The sequence below is a fragment of the Caenorhabditis remanei genome, chromosome I (assembly GCF_010183535.1).
Source record: "Caenorhabditis remanei strain PX506 chromosome I, whole genome shotgun sequence".
In the NCBI taxonomy this organism is placed as follows: Eukaryota; Metazoa; Nematoda; class Chromadorea; order Rhabditida; family Rhabditidae; genus Caenorhabditis; species Caenorhabditis remanei.
Genome location: NC_071328.1, coordinates 13481859 through 13505871, shown reverse-complemented (window position 1 = coordinate 13505871; position 24013 = coordinate 13481859). Strand labels below are relative to the sequence as shown.

The 24013-nt window shown below is 38.5% G+C and overlaps 4 protein-coding genes across 4 annotated transcripts; 3 read left to right on the top strand and 1 right to left on the bottom strand.

Annotated features, from left to right (window-relative positions):
- Nucleotides 1-772: 772 nt before the first annotated feature.
- Nucleotides 773-4014, bottom strand: GCK72_002982 (uncharacterized protein; the record flags this gene model as incomplete). The annotated part of the gene is made up of 6 exons (XM_053723730.1): nt 773-1232; nt 1919-2238; nt 2704-3015; nt 3067-3168; nt 3734-3817; nt 3868-4014. 6 exons carry the CDS (start codon nt 4012-4014, stop codon nt 773-775), a joined length of 1425 nt encoding a protein of 474 aa, XP_053592375.1.
- A 1510-nt stretch (nt 4015-5524) lies between these two features.
- GCK72_002981 (uncharacterized protein) lies at nt 5525-6160 on the top strand (the record flags this gene model as incomplete). The annotated part of the gene is made up of 1 exon (XM_053723729.1): nt 5525-6160. One exon carries the CDS (start codon nt 5525-5527, stop codon nt 6158-6160), a length of 636 nt encoding a protein of 211 aa, XP_053592374.1.
- A 2430-nt stretch (nt 6161-8590) lies between these two features.
- GCK72_002980 (uncharacterized protein) lies at nt 8591-10557 on the top strand (the record flags this gene model as incomplete). The annotated part of the gene is made up of 4 exons (XM_053723728.1): nt 8591-8635; nt 9271-9351; nt 9681-9773; nt 10207-10557. 4 exons carry the CDS (start codon nt 8591-8593, stop codon nt 10555-10557), a joined length of 570 nt encoding a protein of 189 aa, XP_053592373.1.
- Nucleotides 10558-10611: 54 nt separating this feature from the next.
- Nucleotides 10612-15191, top strand: GCK72_002979 (uncharacterized protein; the record flags this gene model as incomplete). Its single annotated transcript, XM_053723727.1, has 2 exons — nt 10612-10838; nt 14558-15191. 2 exons carry the CDS (start codon nt 10612-10614, stop codon nt 15189-15191), a joined length of 861 nt encoding a protein of 286 aa, XP_053592372.1.
- Between the last annotated feature and the right edge of the window lie 8822 nt (nt 15192-24013).

Below are 24013 nucleotides of genomic sequence, written 5' to 3'. Positions count from 1 at the left end.
TTGAAACTATTGCTACAGTAACATAAAATAATGCAAAAACTGCATAAATATCCAAAAAAGTCTTCTGAAAATAGTTGAGATGACGTCCGTATGGATCCGTATCGGGGAAGGGGCCGTGTCTGGAAATAGTAAGTTTAATTTATTAATTTTGGGTGACTTTTTTTTGAAAAATCGTTATGCTTTACAAAAATTTAAGCCAAATTTAAGTTCTCGTCGTGGTTCAATTCATTGTCAAATCATCTCAAATTTACATTTGTTGTGTAGATCAAAAAAAATTCTAAAAAATTTCAAAAAATGACCACCTTTGACCATCTGTAACTTTGTGATTTCTAGTCCAATCTTTACCAAATAACATTTTGCTTGTAGATCGAAAATAGGGCTACATTTTTGTAATTGACAACTTTTCGATAGCTCCGCCCAATTTTGAGATATGCGCTCTCAAAGTTGGTGACCTAGAAGCGCGAGAGGGAGAGACGCAGAGAAGCGAGACGGCCTCCTCTTCTCGCACGCTCTCTCACCATCTCCCCGCGCGGCCTGGGTCCCTAAATTTGAGAACGTGTATCTTAAAAGTGGGCGGAGTTATTAAATAGTTATCAACTACAAAAATGTAGAGCGAGATTTGATCTACATAATCAATATAATTTTGTGAAAATTGGACTGAAAATTACAAAGTTGCAGACGATTAAAGTTGGCCAATTTTTTTCATTTTTTGAAACTAATATTGAATTTTCAAAACCGAAATTTTTGATGTGAAACCACTAAAAGCTGCAACTTACTCCCCGACAAACTCCGTATACTTGATCACATTCTCCTTTGGACTATACGGTTGATTCGTCAAAATATCCGCCAGCTTCAACGCGTTCTTCTTATAATTCTCATTGTACAAAATATCCTCAAATGCCTTTTTCATCCTGTCCGCATCCTCCATAGAGTTCTTATGCATATAAATAATTCCTCCATGTCTTTCCAACATTCTGGCATTTCTAGTTTGATCTGCGAACACTGGAATCATGACAGCCGGTTTTCCACTGTACGCCAATTCCATCGTACTTCCGAGACCTCCGTGAGAGAGGAACGCGTTTAGACGAACGTCATTCAGAAGGGCCGTTTGGGGAACCCATTTCGAAAAATGGAGGTTTTGAAGATGACTGGCGAAAGAGGTGTCGTCGGATTCGTATTTCCAGATGAAAGTTACATTGGGCATTGACTGGATTGCTTCGAGGAGACCGTTTCTGGAAGTTGAACAAACTTAGATGGCGTCAGAAATAATTCAACTAATTCGATTTTTATATCAATTTGTAGATCAAATCTAGATCTACATTTTTGTAGTTGACAACTTTTTGATAGCTCCGCCCACTTTTGAGATATGCGCCTTTAAAGATGGCCGACTAGAAGGAGGGAGACGCAGAGAAGCAGACACTCTAACTTCTCTGCGTCTCCCTCCCTATCTTTCAAAATTGGTCATGTTTATAGTCATTCGAACCGTCTTTCCACGCTGATTTCAAAAATGTAACTAGAATTGCTGAAAAATCTAAACCAACAAAGATGCGGAGGCCTTTTGTAAACTTTTTTATCAAAATTAAAATTCCAGAAAACTTAGTATATCTTACTATTTATTCAATGTTTGAACTTGAAACTTACATTTTTGAAATCAGACGCTTCGAATGACTACAACCATGACCAATTTTAATAGAGCGAGGGAGAGACGCAGAGAAGTTAGAGTGTCTGCTTCTCAGCGTCTCTCCCCCTCCTCTCCCTCCCAGCTACCAACTTTAAAGGCGCATATCTCAAAAGTGGGCGGAGCTATCAAGAAGTTGTCAACTGCAAAAATGTAGCCCTGGACATGATCTACACAAAGAATCAAAACAATTTAGAAATCCAATCATTTTTCAGCCCGTAACACGCTTTCAAAACTGACCTCCATATCTTGGGCATATGAGTCGACTTGACCATACTGCCAAATGAAATCAATACATTTTTCTCTCGTTTCTCTAAAATCTCCACCCAATCACTTGACAATTTCTGCTCTCTAATCCAATCAATATTCACCGAAATGCCACCGATCGGTACTGTTTTCTGAATGACTTGTCGAGGGAAGTCGAGGAATGGATTTGAATTCACAAAGAATATGGAGGCAGTTGAAAGTAGATCACGCCAATCGGGAACGTCTTCTCCCAGAAATTCATGGTAAGACTTCATCTCATCATCGTACATGTCTTCGATAGCTATGTTGATTTCCTTCAAAAAATTTTTTTTTCATAGTAAAAACATCGAAAACCGCTTTCTAATGCATTTTTGACTCACCATTAAACTCCTTAGAAAATGCAAAAAACAATAGGAGACGCTAGGAATCGAACCCCCGATGCCAGATTACTGGCCAAAATCCTTACCAGGTACACCACCAGAGCAGAAGCGGCTGCGTGGAACAGAGGATAGTGATAAAGGTGATGCGCCGCCCCTTCTGCTTGCTGTCGTCACTACCGCAGCTCTGGTGTGCCTGGTAAGAAGTCTGCCCAGTGAAAATGCATCCAGGGTTCGATTCCCACCTAGTCTTTTTCTTTTTAGTTTTTTGTAAGGAGTAAGGTGACATGTCGATTTCTGGTTTTAAGCACTCCTAAGTGGTATCAATCAATCAAATTTTAAATTTTCAGCGGTTTTTATTAATTTAAAGAAATTTCTATTCATTTTTTGTTGATCTCTTACCTTAGTGACCATCCAATTCTCATATCTCTCCGCCATACTCATCACCTCTCCAGTCACACTGTATAACGATGGAACATAACTGAAATCCAATGGCTCCCCGATATAATTCAACACTGAATCGAAAAATGTGCACGAGGACGCTAATATGATCTTCTCAATTCCCAATGCCTTCACAAATCCTAATCCACAAACAGATATCGGTTCGAGAATTGCCACGTCAAAGTTTCGAGATTTCATTTGATCAAAAATATCCCGTCGAGAATGGAAATTCCTGCAGCCCATCTTCATGTCCGAACTGAACCATTTGAACATCTGAAAATTCCCCTCTATTAGTACGGCATGTCCCCTGAGAGACATTCTTACATCTCTAGAATTAGTCGAATCCATTTCAGATTTCCAGAAAACTTCCATGACTTCATCACTCGAGGTGCCTGACGTCTTTTGGGCAAGCATTTCTTCACCGGCCTAAAAAGTGTTGCAATTGAAGTTTTCAACAAAAATAGTTATTATCTTCGGATTCAGCGTGACGAGACCATTCAGAAAAGTATAATCATGACGCTGTTTGGAGCAAGTTGGGTCCCACCACGAAATTACGGTATGCGCCTTTAAACGGGGGTGCTGTAGTTTTCGTGGCGGGACCCAACTGAAACGGAATGTGGGCATGATTATACTTTTCTGAAAGCTTTCGAAGATCTGAATTTGAATATTAGCAAGAAAAATCTCAAAAATAAAAAACGTGAATAAAAAACCCGAATTTCAAAATTTTCGAAATGTTTTTTCTTCAAATTTCAATGTAAAATTCAAATTCAGCTCATTGAGACCATTCAAAGAAGTACAATCATGCCCACATTTGCTTCTAGTTGGGTCTCACCACGAAAACTACAGTACCCTCGTTTAAAGGCGCATCGTGGCGATGATACCTAATTCGCTCAGAATATAGGCATGATTATACTTTTTTGAAAGCTCGCGATAAGCTGAATTGGAATATCTGTTTTCAAAAAGAATAAAACTGTTTTCAAAAAGTGTTCACCTCCACAATAACCAAATCCTTCGTGAGCTTCACTCCAATGCATTCATCTCGTTTTCCAATCTCCATCACTGGCATCAGGTATGTCTAAACCAAAAATAAAATGTATTGATTTTTTTCTCAAAAATTTGACCTACCACATTATGCCCTCTTTCCGTCAAAGTATCCGCCAATTTCCCCAAAAAATTACTGTGACTCGCTGCGAATGCGGGCGAGTAGACAAGAATATTCAGAGAGTTAATTGGGGTAATTAGGAAGGAAAATAAGAAAAATAAGGATAGCATTTTCTCAAAAAAAGAATGAAAATGTTCTTTTTTCGTTTCTCTTTCATACTAATTCTCTTTCTTGTGATTGCGCAATCTTATCTCATTGGGAGAGAACCGCCCATTTGTGATCACAGACCACAAAAAATCGGGAGGTCACAAAACACATTTTGTGGAAAAAAAACAATTTTTAGACCCAATTTTTCGACTTTTTTTAGTGTGATGGAGGAGTTTCGTGTATCATTTTCATTTTTGACAGTCTCTTCAGTTGTGAAATTTTTTACCACGAAACTTGCAACGGGCCGGGCCAATTTGAGATTTTTCAGGCCTGCCCGGGTCTCAGTACAAACATTTTTAAATTTAATTTTTTTTGTTGATTTTTTTGCAAAAATTCGAATTTTCGGCAATGTTTTTGAATATCGATAAAACTCAAGCATACAGTACCAAACAAAAAGGTATCAACTTTGGCGTTTTCAGTGGAAAATTACCAAATTTGAGAGTGTGCCATAGCAATTCTGAATGTCACACTATGAAAATTTTTAATGAATCATATAGATTGAACGTAGAGCTGAAATTTCGTAGTTGACAACTTTTTGTACGGACACTTCCTAGAGAGTTATGGTCACTCTAGAAGACATGTGGTGGTTGAGCGTTGAGGCCTAATCAGTGTTAATAGTTGGCTTCTTTGATCCATCATTAGTTTTGATAACCACACCACTGTCGTAGATGCCTTTGGGAAAAATGACGGATTGATCGACCCTGGTACCACCGTTGCGCACACATTCGATCAGCTATTTTCCTATAGATCTATTGAGAATGAGAAGAAATGAGTAATGAGATGAGACTGAGGAAGTGTGTAAATAGAATGTGGGATTGGAGGAGAGCCTGCGTTTCGTGGCGAGACCAAACCATCTGTCGTTCTGATGGTCTATGGTAAGAATGACGGATCGATAGACCCCAGTACTACCATTGCGCACACAGTGACTCCGTTATTTTCCCACAAGACCTTGTTGTGGTCTCGCCACGAAACGCAGGCATTCCTCCTCTCACAGATTCTATTTACACCGTTCTACTCCTCAGTCTATTCTCATTACTCCCTTTCTACTCATACTCATTTCATCGTCTTCTCTATCTGTGCCTCAATGTCTTCTCCATTTAGTTCTCCTTCTATTCCTTCTCCACCTTCTATTCCTTCTCTCACTGCTATGTCACCATTTCCCCTACTTCGTCTTCCTAGAGTGGTTCTGTTTGATGTATTCAAATCATTGAATATAAGAGAGACGTGAGTTAACCTTACTGATCTAACCTGACTAATTCCTACCATTTTTCCAGAATCAACCTCTCCCTCTGCTCCGAGAAAATATCCATTCAAATCAATAATGCTCGTTTGTACTCTCAAAAAGTTGTAGTCGATATGTATATGTTACACCAGAAAATCAGAGTTTACTCTGAAAATAACAACGAGCGATTTGAAATCTCCATTCGTCAAGATCCCAGGAAAACTTTCAATTCAAAAACTCAACAATTTTCTATGGCATGTTGTACCACAGAAGTCAAAACATTCTGGACAAATCATCAAGAAGGATTTCTATTTGTCATTCAGCATCTATTGAAGATTTTTCAATGCAAGATTTCAACTAATTATAATTGTCATCGCAGTTATTTATTTCAACCAATAATTTCAAAGTTGTTTGATCTACAAGTGGAATTCAAGACGCTCACTATAGAACTTGATGGATCAAAAGTTCATAACTTGTTGTGGAACCAGATATCCAGTAAATTTAATTTGGTCGAGGATCTTACAATATCATCTATTAATGGACCTCTATTATGGTACCCTATGTTTGAACCAATTTTCACTTCATGGCCGCGAGAAATTAGAATTTTGGATTCTGATTGGTTTACTCTGGAAACTCTTTTGTCGTGTACTTGCAGTAAAATTACACTGGAATGGTCTAATTTGGGAAACAAGGATTTGGATGAGGTACTCAAGAATTGGAAGGCTGGAGGATTTCCTAATCTAAAAGAGCTGAAGATCGATAGTGAAATTTTGGAAATGTATTTGAGGGATTTAGACGGAAAGGTAATCCAAACTGATGATGGATTGAAGAAAGCAACTATTAGGAATAATTTCGGTATTACTGAAATGTCTGTAACTTCATTTTAATAACCTTTACATATTGGAGTGATAATTCTATAATAAAGATTCTTATTCAATCTTGTTAGTTTTTTTTTTGAAAATCAGTAGCAAACACTGTAAGGTATCTATTTTCGTATTCATTCATTGACAAGAAGAAAAACACCTATGAATACACATCATACAATATAAAGTCGCTCACAAATGTCACAAAGGATAGAAATAGAAGGTCATAATATATCAATGCTTAAAAAGCTTACCGAGAAATACAGCTACTTTTCCGACTTTGTTGTCAGTTTGACGCTTCTGGCATACAACCTGCCAACTTTGCGGCCCTATAATTCCGGGTCGCACCGATTTTCCCCACAAAATCCCCCGAAATTATAGTTCCAACTATTCTTGTCATTTATCTCTCTTCGTCTACTTCATTCTCCCTTTTGTTCTACTCAAAACGGTCAATTCTACCGAATTCTATTAATTCATTCCCGTGCCTCATTATTTAAACGGCGCGCGTAGTTTCCTTTTTTTGGGAACAAATCGTGTTCTTCACTAAAAGTCCTGCTCCGGAGTCAAAACATAAAAATCTGAATACTCCCGTAACCAAATTTGATACGGATACTGTAACAAGAAAAAAGCTGAAAACTCGTATAAATGGGTTAAAACTGAATAAATTAAAAAATTTGAATAAGTGATTTTCAAAGAGAAAATAACATACAAAATTGGCCAATACTTGGTGACTCTATATCATTGGCTCTGATCACGCAAAGTTGGGCCAAAACTTGGCGACATTTGTCGAGTGGAAGTTGTTGTGTTGATGTCGAGTGGAAGAAGAACATCAAACTTGAGAACAATTAGACCTTTTATTAAATAAAGATAACAATAGAAGTAACAAAATGTGTGAAAAATCATAAGGCTATTAGAAATGGGAAACAGATGATAAGGCGTTCCGTCCTCTTTTTTTGGCTCCGGGACATTTCGCCACCAGACATTTTGCCACCGGGCGTTTCGCCACCAAATTTCGGAAAATTTTCAAAACCTCATGGGGTAAAAAACATATCAACTTAATTAGCATAATCAACGCGTGCTAATGATATGTTTTTTACCCCATAAAGCTTTTGAAATTTTCCGAAAATTGGTGGCGAAACGTCCGGTGGCGAAATGTCCCGGAGCCCTTTTTTCAATGAAAGGGGGCGGAGCAGGAATGTGAAAAGCCAGGAGGATCAGACGTAATGAACATATAATATAGATTTGATTAAATTCTTTTGATATGGATTATTGTTTGAAAAGGGGAGAAAGTACATTACGTTTTGTTTATTTCAATGGAGTAACAGACATTTCAATACTTTTGCTTGTAATTCTGAGAGTTGCCTTCTTCGATAGGGCAAAAACTGAAATTTTTGAATTTTTGGCAGAAAAGTTCAATTTTTTTTTCAAATTTCGATTAAAAATCAAATTTACATACGATTACTGACTATTTTGGATGAAAATTTCAAATAGTGGCAAAAAATTTTGTGAAAAAATTATGCACTTTTTTTATATGTACAGGCTGACCGAGATTTTTCAAGTCTGAAGAATATATCATACTTGTCAACGGGCCGAAACGGGCCGACACGGGCCGGCTCGTAACTCGCGTCAAAATGAATATTATGAGCTGAAAAATATACGAAAGTGTAGATCTCGGCGAGTTCTATGTCCGTGGCCGACTACGGGCCGGATGGCTATTCGTTAATGTGCCGCGGGACGGGAAAAAGTGCCAAAAACGCGAAAATGGCCAAAAAAGCCATTCTAGCCCGGCCCGCGGCACATTAACGAATAGCCATCCGGCCCGTAGTCGGCCACGGACATAGAACTCGTCGAGATCTACACTTTCGTATATTTTTCAGCTCATAATGTTGATTTTGACGCGAGTTACGGGACGGCCCGTGTCGGCCCGTTTCGGCCCGTTGACAAGTATGGAATATATGAATTTTTGTCAGTGTAGTTTAGCGGATCCTAGGCCATGAAGACTAATTTTCAGTTTTTCCCCCTGAAAAAGACCAAAAAGTTAGTCACCCCAGTTTCTCAAAACTTGATTCTTGTGTAATGCCTCTCAAATTTTAATTATCTAACCTAATTAGCCGCCAATTATGAGAGAAATCATAAAAACAGGAATTCCCATTCCGACTGTTCCTCTTCTTGTTATAAAAACTACAAAGTACCCCCCCGTTCTCTATATTAGTATCATTTTCTATCTTATCATCTCTTCAAATACGCAAACTACGGATTCACAATGTGTCGAAATACGGGCAGATGGGCGGTCCCCCTAAAAAACTTATATAAAAGGAATAAAAAGAGAAAGTTCATCATCTTTCCCTCATCATGATTATCCAATTCCACGTCTTCTTATCTTTTCGCTCTATTACCAATGCATACAACGTCCTTGTCTATTCCCCATCTTTCGGTGGGAGTCACACGAATTTTATGGCCAGATTGGCGGATACACTGACGGAAGCTGGGCATAATGTGGTATGTCACTTTTGACAGTTTGTAGCATTCTCAGCTTTGGTCCGTTTTATCAAATTTACGGTCATTGTGTAGATCAAAAACAGGGCTGCATTTTTGTAGTTGACAAATTTTAGATAGCTTTGCAGGATTTTGAGATATGTACGTTTGAAAAATACAACACTTTGAGTATTCCAAAAAAAATACCAACTTTGAGTTTTTGTATCTTGTTTAGTTTTGTTCCAAAATTATTATTTTTATGTTTATCTTATAGTTCAAAAATAGAACTATAATTTTATTGTTGAAACTTTTTTGATAGCTCTCAACCCCTTTGAGATATGCGCCTTTAAAGATGGTAGCGAGAGTGAGAGGAGAGACGCAGAGAAGCGAGACGCCCTCCTCGTTTCGCACGCTCTCTCGTCTTTCCTGTCTCCTTGTCGCGCTTTGAAGCCTTATATCTCAAAAGTGGGCGGAGCTATCAAAAAGTGGTCAACTACAAAAATGTAGCCCTATTCATGATCTACACATTCATATAAAAAGTTTTGCATAGAGATTTTTCTGGAATCCACTATCTCCAAGTTTACTAAAAAAAAATTTTATAGAAAAATTGATTTTTTATTAAATTTGCTTCTACATCACTAAAATCTGCTAATTTCCAGACATTTCTGATCCCTGTCGCTGATGAAACAAGAAAAGGACAATTGGGAGTGAAGTTAACGAAGGATGTGGTAATGGTGGAGGTAGGCTGATTTCGAATGTTTTTCCGGAAATCGTACTTTTCACAATTTTTCTGAATTTATATTTTTCTTGTAGATCAAAACCAGGGCTTACATTTTTGTGGTTGACAACTTTTTCATAGCCCCGCCTATTTTTGAGATATGCGCGCTGAAAGACCTCCCACTCTCTTGTCGACCATCTTTAAAGGTGCAAATCTCAAAAGTGGGCGGAGCTATCAAAAAGTTGTTGACTACAAAAATGTAGCCCATAAATTAATCTGTCCAGTGAACATAAATTCAAAACAAAAAAACCGTGTCAAACCTAAACAATAGCTCACATTCCAAATTTCCAGCAAGACGCCGAAATGCGTCGTCACGTGAAACCAATCGACGATGATATGGTACAGTTTTGGACAACAGATATGGACTCATCGAATACTGATACAGTGAGTTTTGATTAGAAGCTCCTTGAGTGTGCGCGGTGGAGCGCTGTTGTTGAAGGAGAAAGTTATGAACAAAGTCATTATTAAAAACGTGAATAACTTTTTCTCACAGACTCCCGTTACAAAAAACAGATAACAAATTCGAAATCAGCGTAAAACGGTTTTTATAAAGCCAAGCCCTATTTAGACCATTCTAGGCTCGGCCCCCCCCCCTTGCAGAGCTTTTGATTAAAATTTTCAATAAATTGGTTTCTAGGTACATTAGGTCATACTGATCTCGAAAATTACATCAGTTTTAAATACACAGTTCAATACCTCTCATTAAAAACACGTCTCAAATTTTTCCGCTTGCAGTTTAAGCTCCGCCCCCAATCCCCCTGCTGGACTTGCGTTACTTGAATTACTGACTAAAACATCCCTCAATCTCTTATTCCAGATCTTCAACATGTTCACCGAGTCGATGACACTCTCCTGTGAGAACTTTATGCGCAATCGAGAAGTATTCGACCAGATGAAATCCCGTAACTTCGACGTGGGAATCTTCGAACCAGTCTCTGTGTGTGGACTCGGATTTATGCATGCTCTGGGGATAGATAAAGTGATAATGGCATCATCGTGTACCCACTATGACGGAACAGTTGCCGCTATCGGGGAGCCATTGGATTTCAGTTATGTACCTGGGATGATGAGTAAATCTGGAGAGAAAATGAGTATTTTCGAGAGACTTGAAAACTATAAAATGTCGATGGCATCCTATAGATGGCAGTACGGAATGTGGGATAAGTAAATCTTGATTGTCCAAAAAGCATACGGCGCATCGATCCCCGACTGGCGGGATCTGATGCCTACTTCCTCCGTGTTCTTCACAAATTCCATTCCATACGTGGATTTCCCGCGTACAGTAACCCAGAAGACAGTGCCAATCGGTGGAATTTCAGTGGATATGGCGGCGATTCGAAAGCACAAATTATCGATTGAATGGAGTACTGTATTGGATGAGAGACCATACAATATGTTGATTTCTTTCGGTTCGATGGTCAGGTCAATGGATATGCCCATTGAGTGGAGGTAAGCCTTTGGATCATGGTTTTTACATCAAAATGACCGGTAAAAAGCAATTTTGACATTAAAGATCCCTCAAAACTATATTTGCCATGTCAGAATACTGATTTTTAGCGAAATCTAAGATTGGACGAGTAGTTGTTGGTTAAGGTGAGAACTATGAGAATAGGCACCAAGGTTCGACTCCATCTTGGGGTCAATTTTTCGAATTTTTTATTTTTTCTGTTTTTGTTTTATTTTATCTTATAGATAAAGACTATGGCTACAATTCATTATTTTTAAATTTGTTATGTCCTTGGTGTCCGGCATACTGTAGCCGGGTGTGGTCCAAGGAACAGTGGAGAGAATAGAGATAGAGTTTATTTAGGGGGATAAACTATTACAGAATAGTAGTCACTAATAGAGTGGGGGATCAGAAAGAACGAGAATGAGGGATGTCAGTTCCTTTATAGGGAAGTCTGACCAAACTACATAGATCAAACCTAAATACTTATTATGAATGCGAGCCTAGAATGTAACACCTCCCCTTTTAAGAGACAATGTCAATAATTCTCAAACTGCCCATGGAACACATCGGCCAAACGCGATTAGCCCATTTGGTTTTTTGATATTATGGGTCCATATGATGATGTTATAAAAAAACCGTACAGCTTTTTAGGCTCCGCCCCCTTTGACATATAGAAAAAAATCGGGGGAGTGAAAAAATAAATTTTTTCCCTTCAACTGATTTTTTGACAAAAAAGTTCAGAAATGAGTTTTAGGCATGTTTTTGAACATTTTATGTGTTGCCAACTTTTGAAAAATCTTTTGGCATCAATCGAAAAAAATTGATTTTTGGAAAAAATGAACAGTTTTTTCCATACCCTCAACAATTTTATCATTAGGTTAAAAAAGTATTTTATTGCAGTGTGATTGTCTTTAGACCGTCCAACTTTGAGCCAATTTTTATTTCAAAATTCCGCGACCTTTTTTTTCTATAAGCAAAAATGTGTGTTTTTTCACGAAATTTTCACGTACCCCCCCTCCATGGTGAAAAAAGTGAAAGTTTCAAAAATGTAAGAAACTTCGTATATGAGTTTATCTAACTGTAAATGTAAAGTTCACAAAGTATGCAAACCTATAATTTATTTCTCCTGAAGTTATGAGACCTCAAAAACTCCATATCACCATTTTCAGATGCTCTCCTTGAAAATCAGATTTTTCTCAAATTTTCATCGATTTTTTATACGCAATATTATTTGATTCTTTATTTTTTATAAATCTCAATTAATTTTCTGACATGGGAATGACCCAGGGTGTAACGCTGGGATTTCTTAGATATTTTGGGAAATGATAGCTCTTACCCCAACTAGAACAAAACAAAAATATTACGTGCCCCTTTTAAGTTTCCAAAGAATGGCAGACACAATTCCATTTTTTCAACTTTTTTGAGTTGAACCATTTCGAGACATCGTAACTCGGTCAATTCAAGAGCAATCTTCTCAAACTAAAGTGTAATCGCAAGATATAGACCAAGGCTTCATAAAAGGTAACTGACTCATATTTCCAGCTGTGACTCCCGAATTACTAAAAATGAAAATGTGAAAATTTGCACTTCTCATGAAATCAGAGAGTGGCCATTTTCGAAAAAAGGTATTTGGGAGACTATGTCTATCCGATTGCCAGTGACAAATAAGGTATATATACGTATTAAAATATACGGCTCACCTTTCATTCCAGATACTTATTTTCATTTTTTTCAGTTTTTCAGATCAACTTCATGTATAGGGGTACGTCAATTCGTTAAAAATAACTTCCGCGTTTTTCAGTGAATTCTCCCTTTTTTTAGTTAGACGGCAATCACAATGTTTTAAAAACTATATTACGCTTAAATGAAGTTGAACTGAAAAACTGAAAAAATGAAAATAAGTCTCTGGAATGAAAGGTGAGCCATATATTTGAATACGTATATATACCTTATTTGTCACTGGCAATCGGATAGACATAGTCTCCCAAATACGTTTTTTCGAAAATGGCCACTTTCTGATTTCATGAGAAGTGCAAATTTTCACATTTTCATTTTTAGTAATTCGGGAGTCACAGCTGGAAATATGAGTCAGTTACCTTTTATGAAGCCTTGGTCTATATCTTGCGATTACACTTTAGTTTGAGAAGATTGCTCTTGAATTGACCGAGTTACGATGTCTCGAAATGGTTCAACTCAAAAAAGTTGAAAAAATGGAATTGTGTCTGCCATTCTTTGGAAACTTAAAAGGGGCACGTAATATTTTTGTTTTGTTCTAGTTGGGGTAAGAGCTATCATTTCCCAAAATATCTAAGAAATCCCAGCGTTACACCCTGGGTCATTCCCATGTGAGAAAGAAAGTTATTAGTCGCGTTTTTCTCTGTTTGGTGATTCAAGCCTATCAATGCGAAGATACAACTAGCTTGTTGCGGAGTTGCCTGGAGAGTCAATGTCTATTTACAGTTTCAGCAAGACTCAAAACTAAAAATGCTAGTCACAAAAATGCTAGTAAAGTCTAAATAAAAGCAGAAAACAACGTTACAAAAGAAGGAAACATGATGGCGTTGCATCGTTTTCTAACAGTAATCACCGTCAGGAAACAGATGAATCGTTTGCCTATATTATTGCTACGTATTTTCCACTAGTAATACTATTTTTAAGTGATGTAAAATCTTAAGTTTGAACCATTTCACTGCCGAGAAAAAAGTTTCGTAGATAGGATACTGAAATATCAAAATGCTCAAGAATCACCAAACAGAGAAAAACGCGACTAATAACTTTCTTTCTCAGAAAATTAATTGAGATTTATAAAAAATAAAGAATCAAATAATATTGCGTATAAAAAATCGATGAAAATTTGAGAAAAATCTGATTTTCAAGGAGAGCATCTGAAAATGGTGATATGGAGTTTTTGAGGTCTCATAACTTCAGGAGAAATAAATTATAGGTTTGCATACTTTGTGAACTTTACATTTACAGTTAGATAAACTCATATACGAAGTTTCTTACATTTTTGAAACTTTCACTTTTTTCACCATGGAGGGGGGTACGTGAAAATTTCGTGAAAAAACACACATTTTTGCTTATAGAAAAAAAAGGTCGCGGAATTTTGAAATAAAAATTGGCTCAAAGTTGGACGGTCTAAAGACAATCACACTGCAATAAAATACTTTTTTAATCTAATGATAAAATTGTTGAGGGTATGGAAAAAACTGTTCATTTTTTCCAAAAATCATTTTTTTCGATTGATGCCAAAAGATTTTTCAAAAGTTGGCAACACATAAAATGTTCAAAAACATGCCTAAAACTCATTTCTGAACTTTTTGTCCAAAAATCAGTTGAAGGGAAAAAATTTATTTTTTCACTCCCCCGATTTTTTTCTATATGTCAAAGGGGGCGGAGCCTAAAAAGCTGTACGGTTTTTTTTATAACATCATCATATGGACCCATAATATCAAAAAACCAAATGGGCTAATCGCGTTTGGCCGATGTGTTCCATGGGCAGTTGGCTTTAGGTCGATCACTAGAGAAAATGTCTCTTAAGATGAATACAATATAAAACAAAAACGGGGGAACCTAGAAAAAGCTTAACTACTGGGAAAGAGGGAACTTAACTAACGGTAAGATTTCAAAAATGGTTTGACAATAAATTTTGATGGGGATTTTACATTTCGAGTCGATTTACGAAGTGGTTGCGGCGATGGCGTCCAATTTTTTGCAGAAACGGACTTCTGGAAGCGATAAAATCGGAGCCAAACGTGACATTCATCTGGAAATACGAGAATGATGAATTGGAATGGGCACAAGGAGTGAAGAATATCCATTTCTCTCGATGGGTTCCCCAGACGGCCCTTCTGAATGACGACCGTCTTAGTGCGTTCATGACACACGGAGGTCTTGGATCAACGAATGAATTGGCTCATCTCGGAAAGGCGGCTCTCATGATTCCAGTATTTGCAGATCAGAATAGAAATGCTCGAATGTTGGAAAGGCATGGAGGAGTGAAGGTGATTGAGAAGTACGAGTTGGCTGATAAACACAAGATCCGATCGGCAATTCAATCGATATTACATGACAGACAGTATAAGGAGAAGGCCGAGAGACTCGCGCATTTATTGATTAATCAACCGATGAAACCGAAGGAACAAGTCGTCAAGTATACTGAATTTGTCGCTAGATTCGGTCCATTCCCTCGAATGGATTCTCACGGGAGGAAACTTTCCTTTGTCGAGAGGCACTTGCTGGATGTTTATTCTGTTATTGGATTGTCTTATTTAATTGCATCTTCTTTTGTCTTTTATGTTGCTAAGTTTGTATTTAATAGGATTCCTGTGAAATTTGTCAAAAAGGACTAGTTTTTTGAAGATTTGGTATAATTTTAACGGGTAAAATGTGAAATAAACTTCTTTTAGATTAAAAAAAACTGATTTACGGAGTCCAGAACACAGTGGGAAAAACAAAACAAGATTTAACAGGAACTTTATTGAACGACATAGCATAGAATACAAATAAGTTATCAATTATTTTTTGAGCGTCTCTGCTCCGACATTTTCAGACTTCTTTTGTACAGATTAATTTTATCCTTCTCTATCATACTTTTATGGTTCCACAAAGGTGGCACCAGTGGATTTCTCTTTTTTGTAGTTTTTTTTTTTTGAAATTCACTTCCGACTTCCGGATAAGAAATTTTCACTTCCATGCAACATTCTGTACAAAAATTTGAAAATTTGAATTTTTTTGAAAAAATAGTGAATTTCCGATTTTTCCTGAAATTGTTTCTAATTTTGTACTCAAAAACATGTTTCCGGAGTCTTTTCTTAAAATATAATACTTCGACACCGTCTCTTCTCTCGACTGCTCTTTTGGCTCCACCCATCTCCTTCTGATCTCGACTCTTTTATCTCAATGAATATGTTTTACTCGAACTATCGCATTATGTTTATTTGCAGTTTTTAAGAAATTTGAAAAACGTTTAGGAAGTGATTAGAGAATTTGAAATAAAAACAAAAAAAGGTTAAAAAACAACAGATAATTAGAAAATGAGGAAGTGAACGAGAAGGAACTCCGTACAACGCAAGAAGGGCATTTCTTGAATGTTTCGAGTCTGTCGATGTAGCGAGCCACAACTGGATCAAAGTCTTGTTGTCTGAAAAGAATATTAGTCTGCCAAAAACATTTTTTTATGAATTTTCTAAAGGCACACGAACATTTTCAAGAAGAAACCTCTATGGCTTACAAGTTACCGAAGGAAAACGTACCATTTCAAATTGATGCGGACTTGGTCATGCCGAAAACTTAGAGATCTTGAGCATTGGAGAAATCAAATGAGCTGTTTGAAGAAGATGTCAATGTCTTCTGAAATGTACAAGTAAGAGTTGAACATTGAAAACTAAAAATATAATTAATATAGTAGAACTACTCATCTCCCTCTATTTCGAGAAGGAAAGGGATTCAGGGTTCCGCCTTTTTTCCTTCCTTTCTCGAGAATTAGAACAATAATACAAGAAGAATATGATTGGGTTAGATAATTTATTCAGTGAAAGCAGAAAGATATATATATACGTTCTTTAACCAAAACATAATACGTTGATTCATCCCAATATTCTTATTCCTTCTTTCCGATTCTTTCCAATACATATGTGACGTTTCTTCCCAAAACATATATGACGTCAGATTCTAAATTTCCGGCGATAATATCGTCGATACTCTATCAATTCGGTGTCCGTTCTTCCAATTGTTGCATATCCGACCGCCGTCTTCAATAGATTTAATCCAGACTGAAGTTCAACCAGTTCAACCATTGCCAGATTCTCTTCAAGAAATCTGTTCCCAGGATCATATTCGGTTTAACTTTTGTTCCAAGTGAGTCTTCTTTTAGTCTCAGCCCATTCCTCATAATGAATGTGTTGTCTTCGTCTGAGAGCGGTGCCTTTTGCATTGACCCCGCCAAAGTTTTCGATGCAATTGCTTTGACCTCGATGATTTCTGATGGAAGCTTGATCTTGATCTGAGTTTTCGAATAAGTCTTCTCCTCTGGCTCTTCGTCTCCAAAGGTTTGTAGTATGAATTCTTGGACGATTGCATGATTCATTCAATCACGTTGACAAGCTATAGACATCTTTTGTTTTGTTCGTTGATCTTCGACTACGTCCAGCCTCTTCGCATTCTTCGATACTTGTGATCCATTTGGACTATTTGAATCATCAGTTGACCTGGAAACCATTAATTCATGTTAGGTTAAAGGCTGCAGTTTCTTTTCAACTAACCGCTTTCTCGTGGAGGAATTCCAAATCCACTGGAATACAGAATTTGACGAGGTGGTCTCTATTTTTCAGAAAAAAACTATTTTTCAGATTTCATAGGAAGTGGTTTTTATCATACTTGTCAACCGTGCCAAGCCGATCCGACGGGTTTTCTTGAATAACTTTTTTCAAAAAAAATCGTACGAGGTTGAATGATAGCTCAAAAGATAGATATTTTGAATTTTCATCAAATGAGTATAAAACCAATTTCCCAAAAAAATCACACGAGCCAATACAGCCTTCGGCCCGTCCGTGCCGGGCCTGGCCGAGAGCGATTGTAGCTGGGGAGATTTTTTGGGTAATCGATTGTTAATTGTTAATTGTTTATATTTAATGAATGACAATTCAAAATGCCTATCTTTTGGGCTATCATCCAACCTTGTACCATTTTTTGGAAAAAAGTTATTCAAGAAAAACCGTAGGCCCGGCTCGGCCTGGTTGACTAGTATGGATTTTATAGTTGCTAATGGTCGAATTTCAATCCACTTTTTAGAATTTCATTGAAAAATCAATATTTTTGATGCTAAATTTTTAAAGTTCGTATGTTTTCCAATTTCTCTAAACTCACCTTTTAGAATTTAATAAAAATCAAATAATAGTTTTTCGGCATTTATTCAGTAAAACGCCTAGAAGTCGATAGTTTTCAAAAGGAAAACTTTAAAAAAATAGGGGGTAGAACAGTAATCGGCCGGTCAAAGGGGGGGGGGAATGTTCTGACTTATAGGGCGCGGACCCCAAGTCAGATGACTTTGGCGAGAACAGGAAAGAGAGAGAGAGAGAGAAATTATGAACAACTTTATTACACTTTACCAACCGAAGGGGGCTTTCATTTTATCCTTCAACGACTCCTTATTCTTGTCCAAAGACGACATCGACGGGGAGGACATCTCAGACGGCGGGTTGGCAGGGAAGTGGTGACGGCTTCTTGAAGCAAGAGTGAAGTTTACCGTTGATTCCATTTCCTTATATGCCGAAAGATGTGGGGCAGATGGTTATCGAAAGGTCAGATCGTCGCAGGCCAAGGTCACGTTCATTCGGTAGACTGATTGTAGTTGAAGTTGGACGAAGGAGAGGTTGGAAGGTTACGTAGAATTGGTTAATGAATTGTTTGTGTAAAGTTGTAGTCTAGTGGAGACAATCGTTATTTGTAAGAGCCCGTGTGGCTTTGGTTATTTAGCTAGGTCGTGAATTAAGACCTATTAATTCCGCGACACTGGGGGGCGGCAAGAGGTGCTCTGAGCACTAGTGGGTGAGTCCAAAGCCACATGTGGTGTCTCTGGATTGGTGTCGGTGTTTGCAGCCGATGATAGATTGATTGTGATTGCGGCGATTCTAGTTTGTGAATCATGACGTACGGGATTGTGTGCCGTTTCTGGTGTTCAAGTGGTATGAGCTGGTTTACTGTGCTCGGTTTTTCTTCCTTTGTTCGGCGTCTTCGACTGCCTTATTTTCAGAGATAAGTGTCTGGACGATGGTGGCCGCCTCCAAAAAGGTTGGTGTTGAATGGCGGGTATGTTTGATGAAGGATCGCAAGATCATTGTTGGTAACTTGTCGGCGAATGTATCGATCAAGAACGGGTCGTTTACTGCGACTTGGCATTTCTGGAGTGAGTTTGTCAGACATATGTGCTTGAACACGTCCTTCTCCATCTGCTCGTGGTTTGTCTGATGGAATGGCAAGTTACGGTAATTTTCCATAAGCTGTTTACGCCGATCTGTTCGTTTATTGTAAACTTGCTCCAGATTTGACCTGAGGTCCTCATATGCTTCTTCTGATAACTCGTCTGAAGTTATTAGATCTTTTGAGTCTCCTTCAAGGAGACTGATCAGAATGTTCTGCTTCATAATGGTATCGATGGCTGGATTGGAGTGAACTAACGAATTGAACCGTGTAATAAATAGAGAGTATTTGTCAGTGTCTCCTGAGAATGGTTTCAGTGTGTTAAAGATCGTATTGATATCTGTAGGATAGTTACCCATAGTGATCGTTGGTGAGCCCCGGAGAGGGCTTGGACTTTGAATCACCGGACTCGGAGTTTTTGGTGACTTGATAGTTGGCGATCCTTTGGAGATCTCGTTGCGAATTCTGTTGCTACTTGAGCCACAAATACCAAGTTGCTTGGGATTATGTGGTGGAGGAGTATTCATACTCTGTAGTGAAGGTTCGTAACGTGAGTGCTGTTGCTGCTGCTCCAGTTGATCTTGGACAATCTCCAGATTCGTTTTCATAGCTTGGATGGTTTGGTGGACTAGACCTTGTGCGTCGACGGTTTCGTTTACTCTCATGTTAATCTGGTGTACTGCTTTGTTTACGGAAGACATGATTTCGTGTTTTATGTTTTCATGGAAACGTTGGAACATCGCTTCCATTGCGCTGGGTGTCAATATCAACTGTGCAGCGTTATTATCCGCCGGTTTGGGTCCTGCGGTGTTGAAGACCCCGTGTTCTGTTGCAGGGGCATGTTGTTGACGTGGCTGAGTGCCAGTCAGGATTGGACCGTCTGGTTCGGCCGAAGAAGGGAATTTGTTGTGGCCCTTTTTGGAAGATGAATATTTCTCATCTTTTATAGGAGTCAACTGACTTTTGTCGGTTTCGTGACTCTGACTGCTGTCAGAATTGGAGGCAGAAGAGTGCTCCTGCTCGGATTGGATCGACGGATTATTCTCGTTATTGAGATCGTGAATAGCCGAGGACTTGCTGGTGGAAGGGAGAGCTTGGAGAGCCTCTCGAACTTCTGGTTTGACAATCACTTCGCTGGTTGAAGATCGTTTTGTTGCTAACGGTTGAGTGTCGACTAGTTGTTTGAGCATGACTTCGATGTGTAGAAGTATTGCTTTGCACTTTTCGATCAGAGCCGGATATTCTCGATCCTTGAGGTGATCACAAAGTTCGAGGACGTTGTTGATACGGGTCTCCGAGTTGGAGCAAAGTGCTGGGTGTTTCAAGACTAGCGCCAATGCCTCGCTGTCCGACTTGTCGAGCTTGTTGAGTTGCTCGGACAGCTTACTGTAGCTAGCTTGTAGGATTGAAACCATTTCTGGTTGTTGCGGTTCAGAGAGAATTAGTTGTATTCCCTCAATCATTAGAACCGTTTTCTTGGCTCGTTTGGAGAAAATGGTTTTGGCGTGTCCAAGATGGGTCCATGCTTTTTCGGACTTGTTGGACAATGAGGTGGAGGACCTCTTGTGGGTGGATTTCTTCTTGTTTTTCCCGGGGTTGGTCTTCGAAGTTTTGCCAGTACGAGAAGGCTTGCCACGACGGGTCCCACGAGAAGAATCCTTTGATTGGCCTGAAATGTCAGACAGTTAAAGATGCGCTAATGGTGATAATTATGTAGTAATTTTCAACGGAGTATGGGGTCGTACGAGTACCCAATAGTTTGCGAATTGTTGATTCGAGCCCATGAATGTTTATTAACGTCTCTAAGAGGTTACTCTCTATGAATGGGTCGGAGACGTGTCGGAATCTTCACGGAATATAGTTGGCTTCCGTAGTACAAGAAGACCGATATTTTTGATAAGCGTTCCGGACGGCTTATTGACAAGACCTAGTTTTTGTTTTGCGCATTAGTTTGTTTTGAGCATTAGTTAAATGCTAGGTAGTTATGATATCTTGGAACGTTGATATGAGGTATGGTATGAGGTACTTGTCATGGGTAAAAAAATATCGAATTACTAGACGCCATTGTATACTCATCAGGCTGACTTTTGGGCCCTAGACAGAGTGATGAAGACACAATAACTCTATGTAACTTCCAACAAACGATAATGGACGGTTCGCGTCAGAATGGTATCCCCATGTTCCTGAGGGGGACACTTGTTATAACTTGGTTATATATTAGCTGTATATCCGTATGATATGATTTAGTATGTGCTGTTGGGGTTCAGTGGTAGTATTTGATGTGGATGTTAGAATCGTGATACTTGTTATTGCTCAGTGCCACGTCTTCTACTTGAAAAGACCAGAGCGATAGTATCTTTTTTGTGTGGATTGTGTACGATTCCATTCTGTGTTCCCAGTGATGGAGAATGTGATAGCTTGCGGTGACTCTTGCTTAATCGGATGTTCCGATTGCTGTGAATGATGCCGTATGTTCGCATGGTGGGACTCAGACTCTTAACTCTGTTTTCGCCACCGCTGGGTTGTGTACCACGGTTCGATGCACCATGTTCTGACTTATAGGGCGCGGACCCCAAGTCAGATGACTTTGGCGAGAACAGGAAAGAGAGAGAGAGAGAGAAATTATGAACAACTTTATTACACTTTACCAACCGAAGGGGGCTTTCATTTTATCCTTCAACGACTCCTTATTCTTGTCCAAAGACGACATCGACGGGGAGGACATCTCAGACGGCGGGTTGGCAGGGAAGTGGTGACGGCTTCTTGAAGCAAGAGTGAAGTTTACCGTTGATTCCATTTCCTTATATGCCGAAAGATGTGGGGCAGATGGTTATCGAAAGGTCAGATCGTCGCAGGCCAAGGTCACGTTCATTCGGTAGACTGATTGTAGTTGAAGTTGGACGAAGGAGAGGTTGGAAGGTTACGTAGAATTGGTTAATGAATTGTTTGTGTAAAGTTGTAGTCTAGTGGAGACAATCGTTATTTGTAAGAGCCCGTGTGGCTTTGGTTATTTAGCTAGGTCGTGAATTAAGACCTATTAATTCCGCGACAGGGAATACATGATGAAATAGTAATGGAATGAGGGGGCAGTCGTCCTCTTCATTGGAATATTCTCAATGGAGCGCCCTTGCTGAGTAAACAAAGGAGAAGGGAACGACTAGCAGCGGCGCCTGTGTTCAGATCAATCGAAATCTATGTACCTTAATTTCTCATTTTCCAAAATTGGGTTAGTTTTCTTTCTTATACACATTTACTGACAAGAATCGTGGTTTTGTATGCTCACAAGGGAAGTATATGACGGACAGAGTTGAACTTTTTCTATAAATTTGACCGTAGGTAATTTGGACCTTGATGATTCGAAAACTGCAATAAAAATCTTATAAATGCTAACGTAAACCGAGTTATAACCCGTCAAACTTTTCTCTTTTTTATATGGTTAAGCTTTTCACGTGAATTTTCAATTCACCGAATAGTCTAACAAAACGTTTGACGGGTTATAACCAGACTTGTCACGGGCTGGGCCGGGCCAAAATCAGGAAAAATCTCGGCCCGGGCCGGCCCGGCCCGCTCGGCCCGTTTTGAAACATTATTTCAAAAATATTGTGTTTTTGAACTTTTTTTGGAAATTTTTGGAAATTTTTTGAAATTTTTTGAAATAAGTATAGTTTTCGAATAAACATTTAAAATTGAACTAGTCAGTAGTCAGTCCGTACTTCCCTAGTCAGATTATCGAGAGAAAAAACCAGAAATTCAGAGTTTACGATGAAAAAAGAACAATCATTCACGTGAAATGGTTCCAATTAAAGAGAGAAAACAACGACTGCCCCATATATTTTCTCAGAAACTTTATTTCCATATTGAAAACTTATCGAAGTTCTCAAGAAATATTTAAAAACCCCATTTGCACACTTTATGGAAAAGTGATAAAAACTCTTGAACGATGTCGAATAATGGTTGAAAAACAGGAAGACGATTCTAAAAGTAAAGACAATGCAGACAAATGTGAGTTGTATGGAGCAGTGGGGAGGGAGGAAGTGCGCTCTATGGATAACATTCATGAGTAGTTATTTTCAGCCAGCCGCTACCACCAGAAGACGTCACCTATCTGCCGCCTCCTGATCTCACTCACTTTCCCGACTGCTCTTCTGGCTCCGCCCACATTCTTCTCCGCCATGATCTCGACTCTTTTGTCTCAATAAATCTTGAACTATCGTCTTACGCCTATTCAATAGAAAAGTAACACTGTACCTTATAAGATCCCCTCAAAACTGAGGACGCCCGCATCTGACCGCATTTGATCCTCAGCGTTTTCCATAAATATTTTTAAATTTGCTATCGTCTTGTAGATCAAGCCAAGCTCTTCATTTTTGTAGTTGACAACTTTTTGATAGCTCCGCCCACTTTTGAGATATGCGTCGTCAAAGACAGGCTATGGAGATACGTCACATAAGATCGTAATTAGGGGAATGGGGAGTTTTTCTAAAGACCAAAAAAATCTTACGAAATAACACATTTCTCAAATTGAAATCTAACCTAACTTGTTATGTAGATCAAATCTGGTTCTAAATTACTTATATTAATCAGCTCCTCTGCGTCTCTCCCCCCACTCTCTCTCTTTCTATATTTAGAGACGCATATCTCAAAAGTGGGCGGAGCTATCAAAAAGTTATCAACTACAAAAATATAGCCCTGATTTTGATCTACACGACAGTGTACAATCCAAACCGATCGGATCGTTTGTGGAAGCGCTACACACTTTCAAAGTTGACCAAATCTTCTTCCTGCACCCTTTCATGTGAATCACCTTATCAATTTGAACCTTTCTCTTCTTCTTCTTCAAACACAGACACATACTTTGTAGGTTTAGAACAATCTGTCACTTTAGATCAAAATCATGTTCTGTGATTTGATATTGTGTGGTATTACACAACTTTAGGTTTTTTTGATCAGGGGAAAATGATGAATTTCATTCAAAAGGAATGCTAAAATTACTAAACATTTTCATATGATTATGTAGATCAAAAATAGAGTTTTAAAAATTCGTCATCTTCGAAGTGCGATCCCAAGATGGCCGAGTTGATGGATTCTAGGCCACGACTATCTTTTTATATACCGAGTTAATAAGAGTATAGGAGTTTTGGTCAGTGTAAGATGGTCAGTGTAGTTTGTCACTGTAATCGGTTGGTCAGCGACATGGCCGAGTTGACGGATCCTAGGCCACGACTTCTTTTGAGGGTCATGTGAAGACTAATTT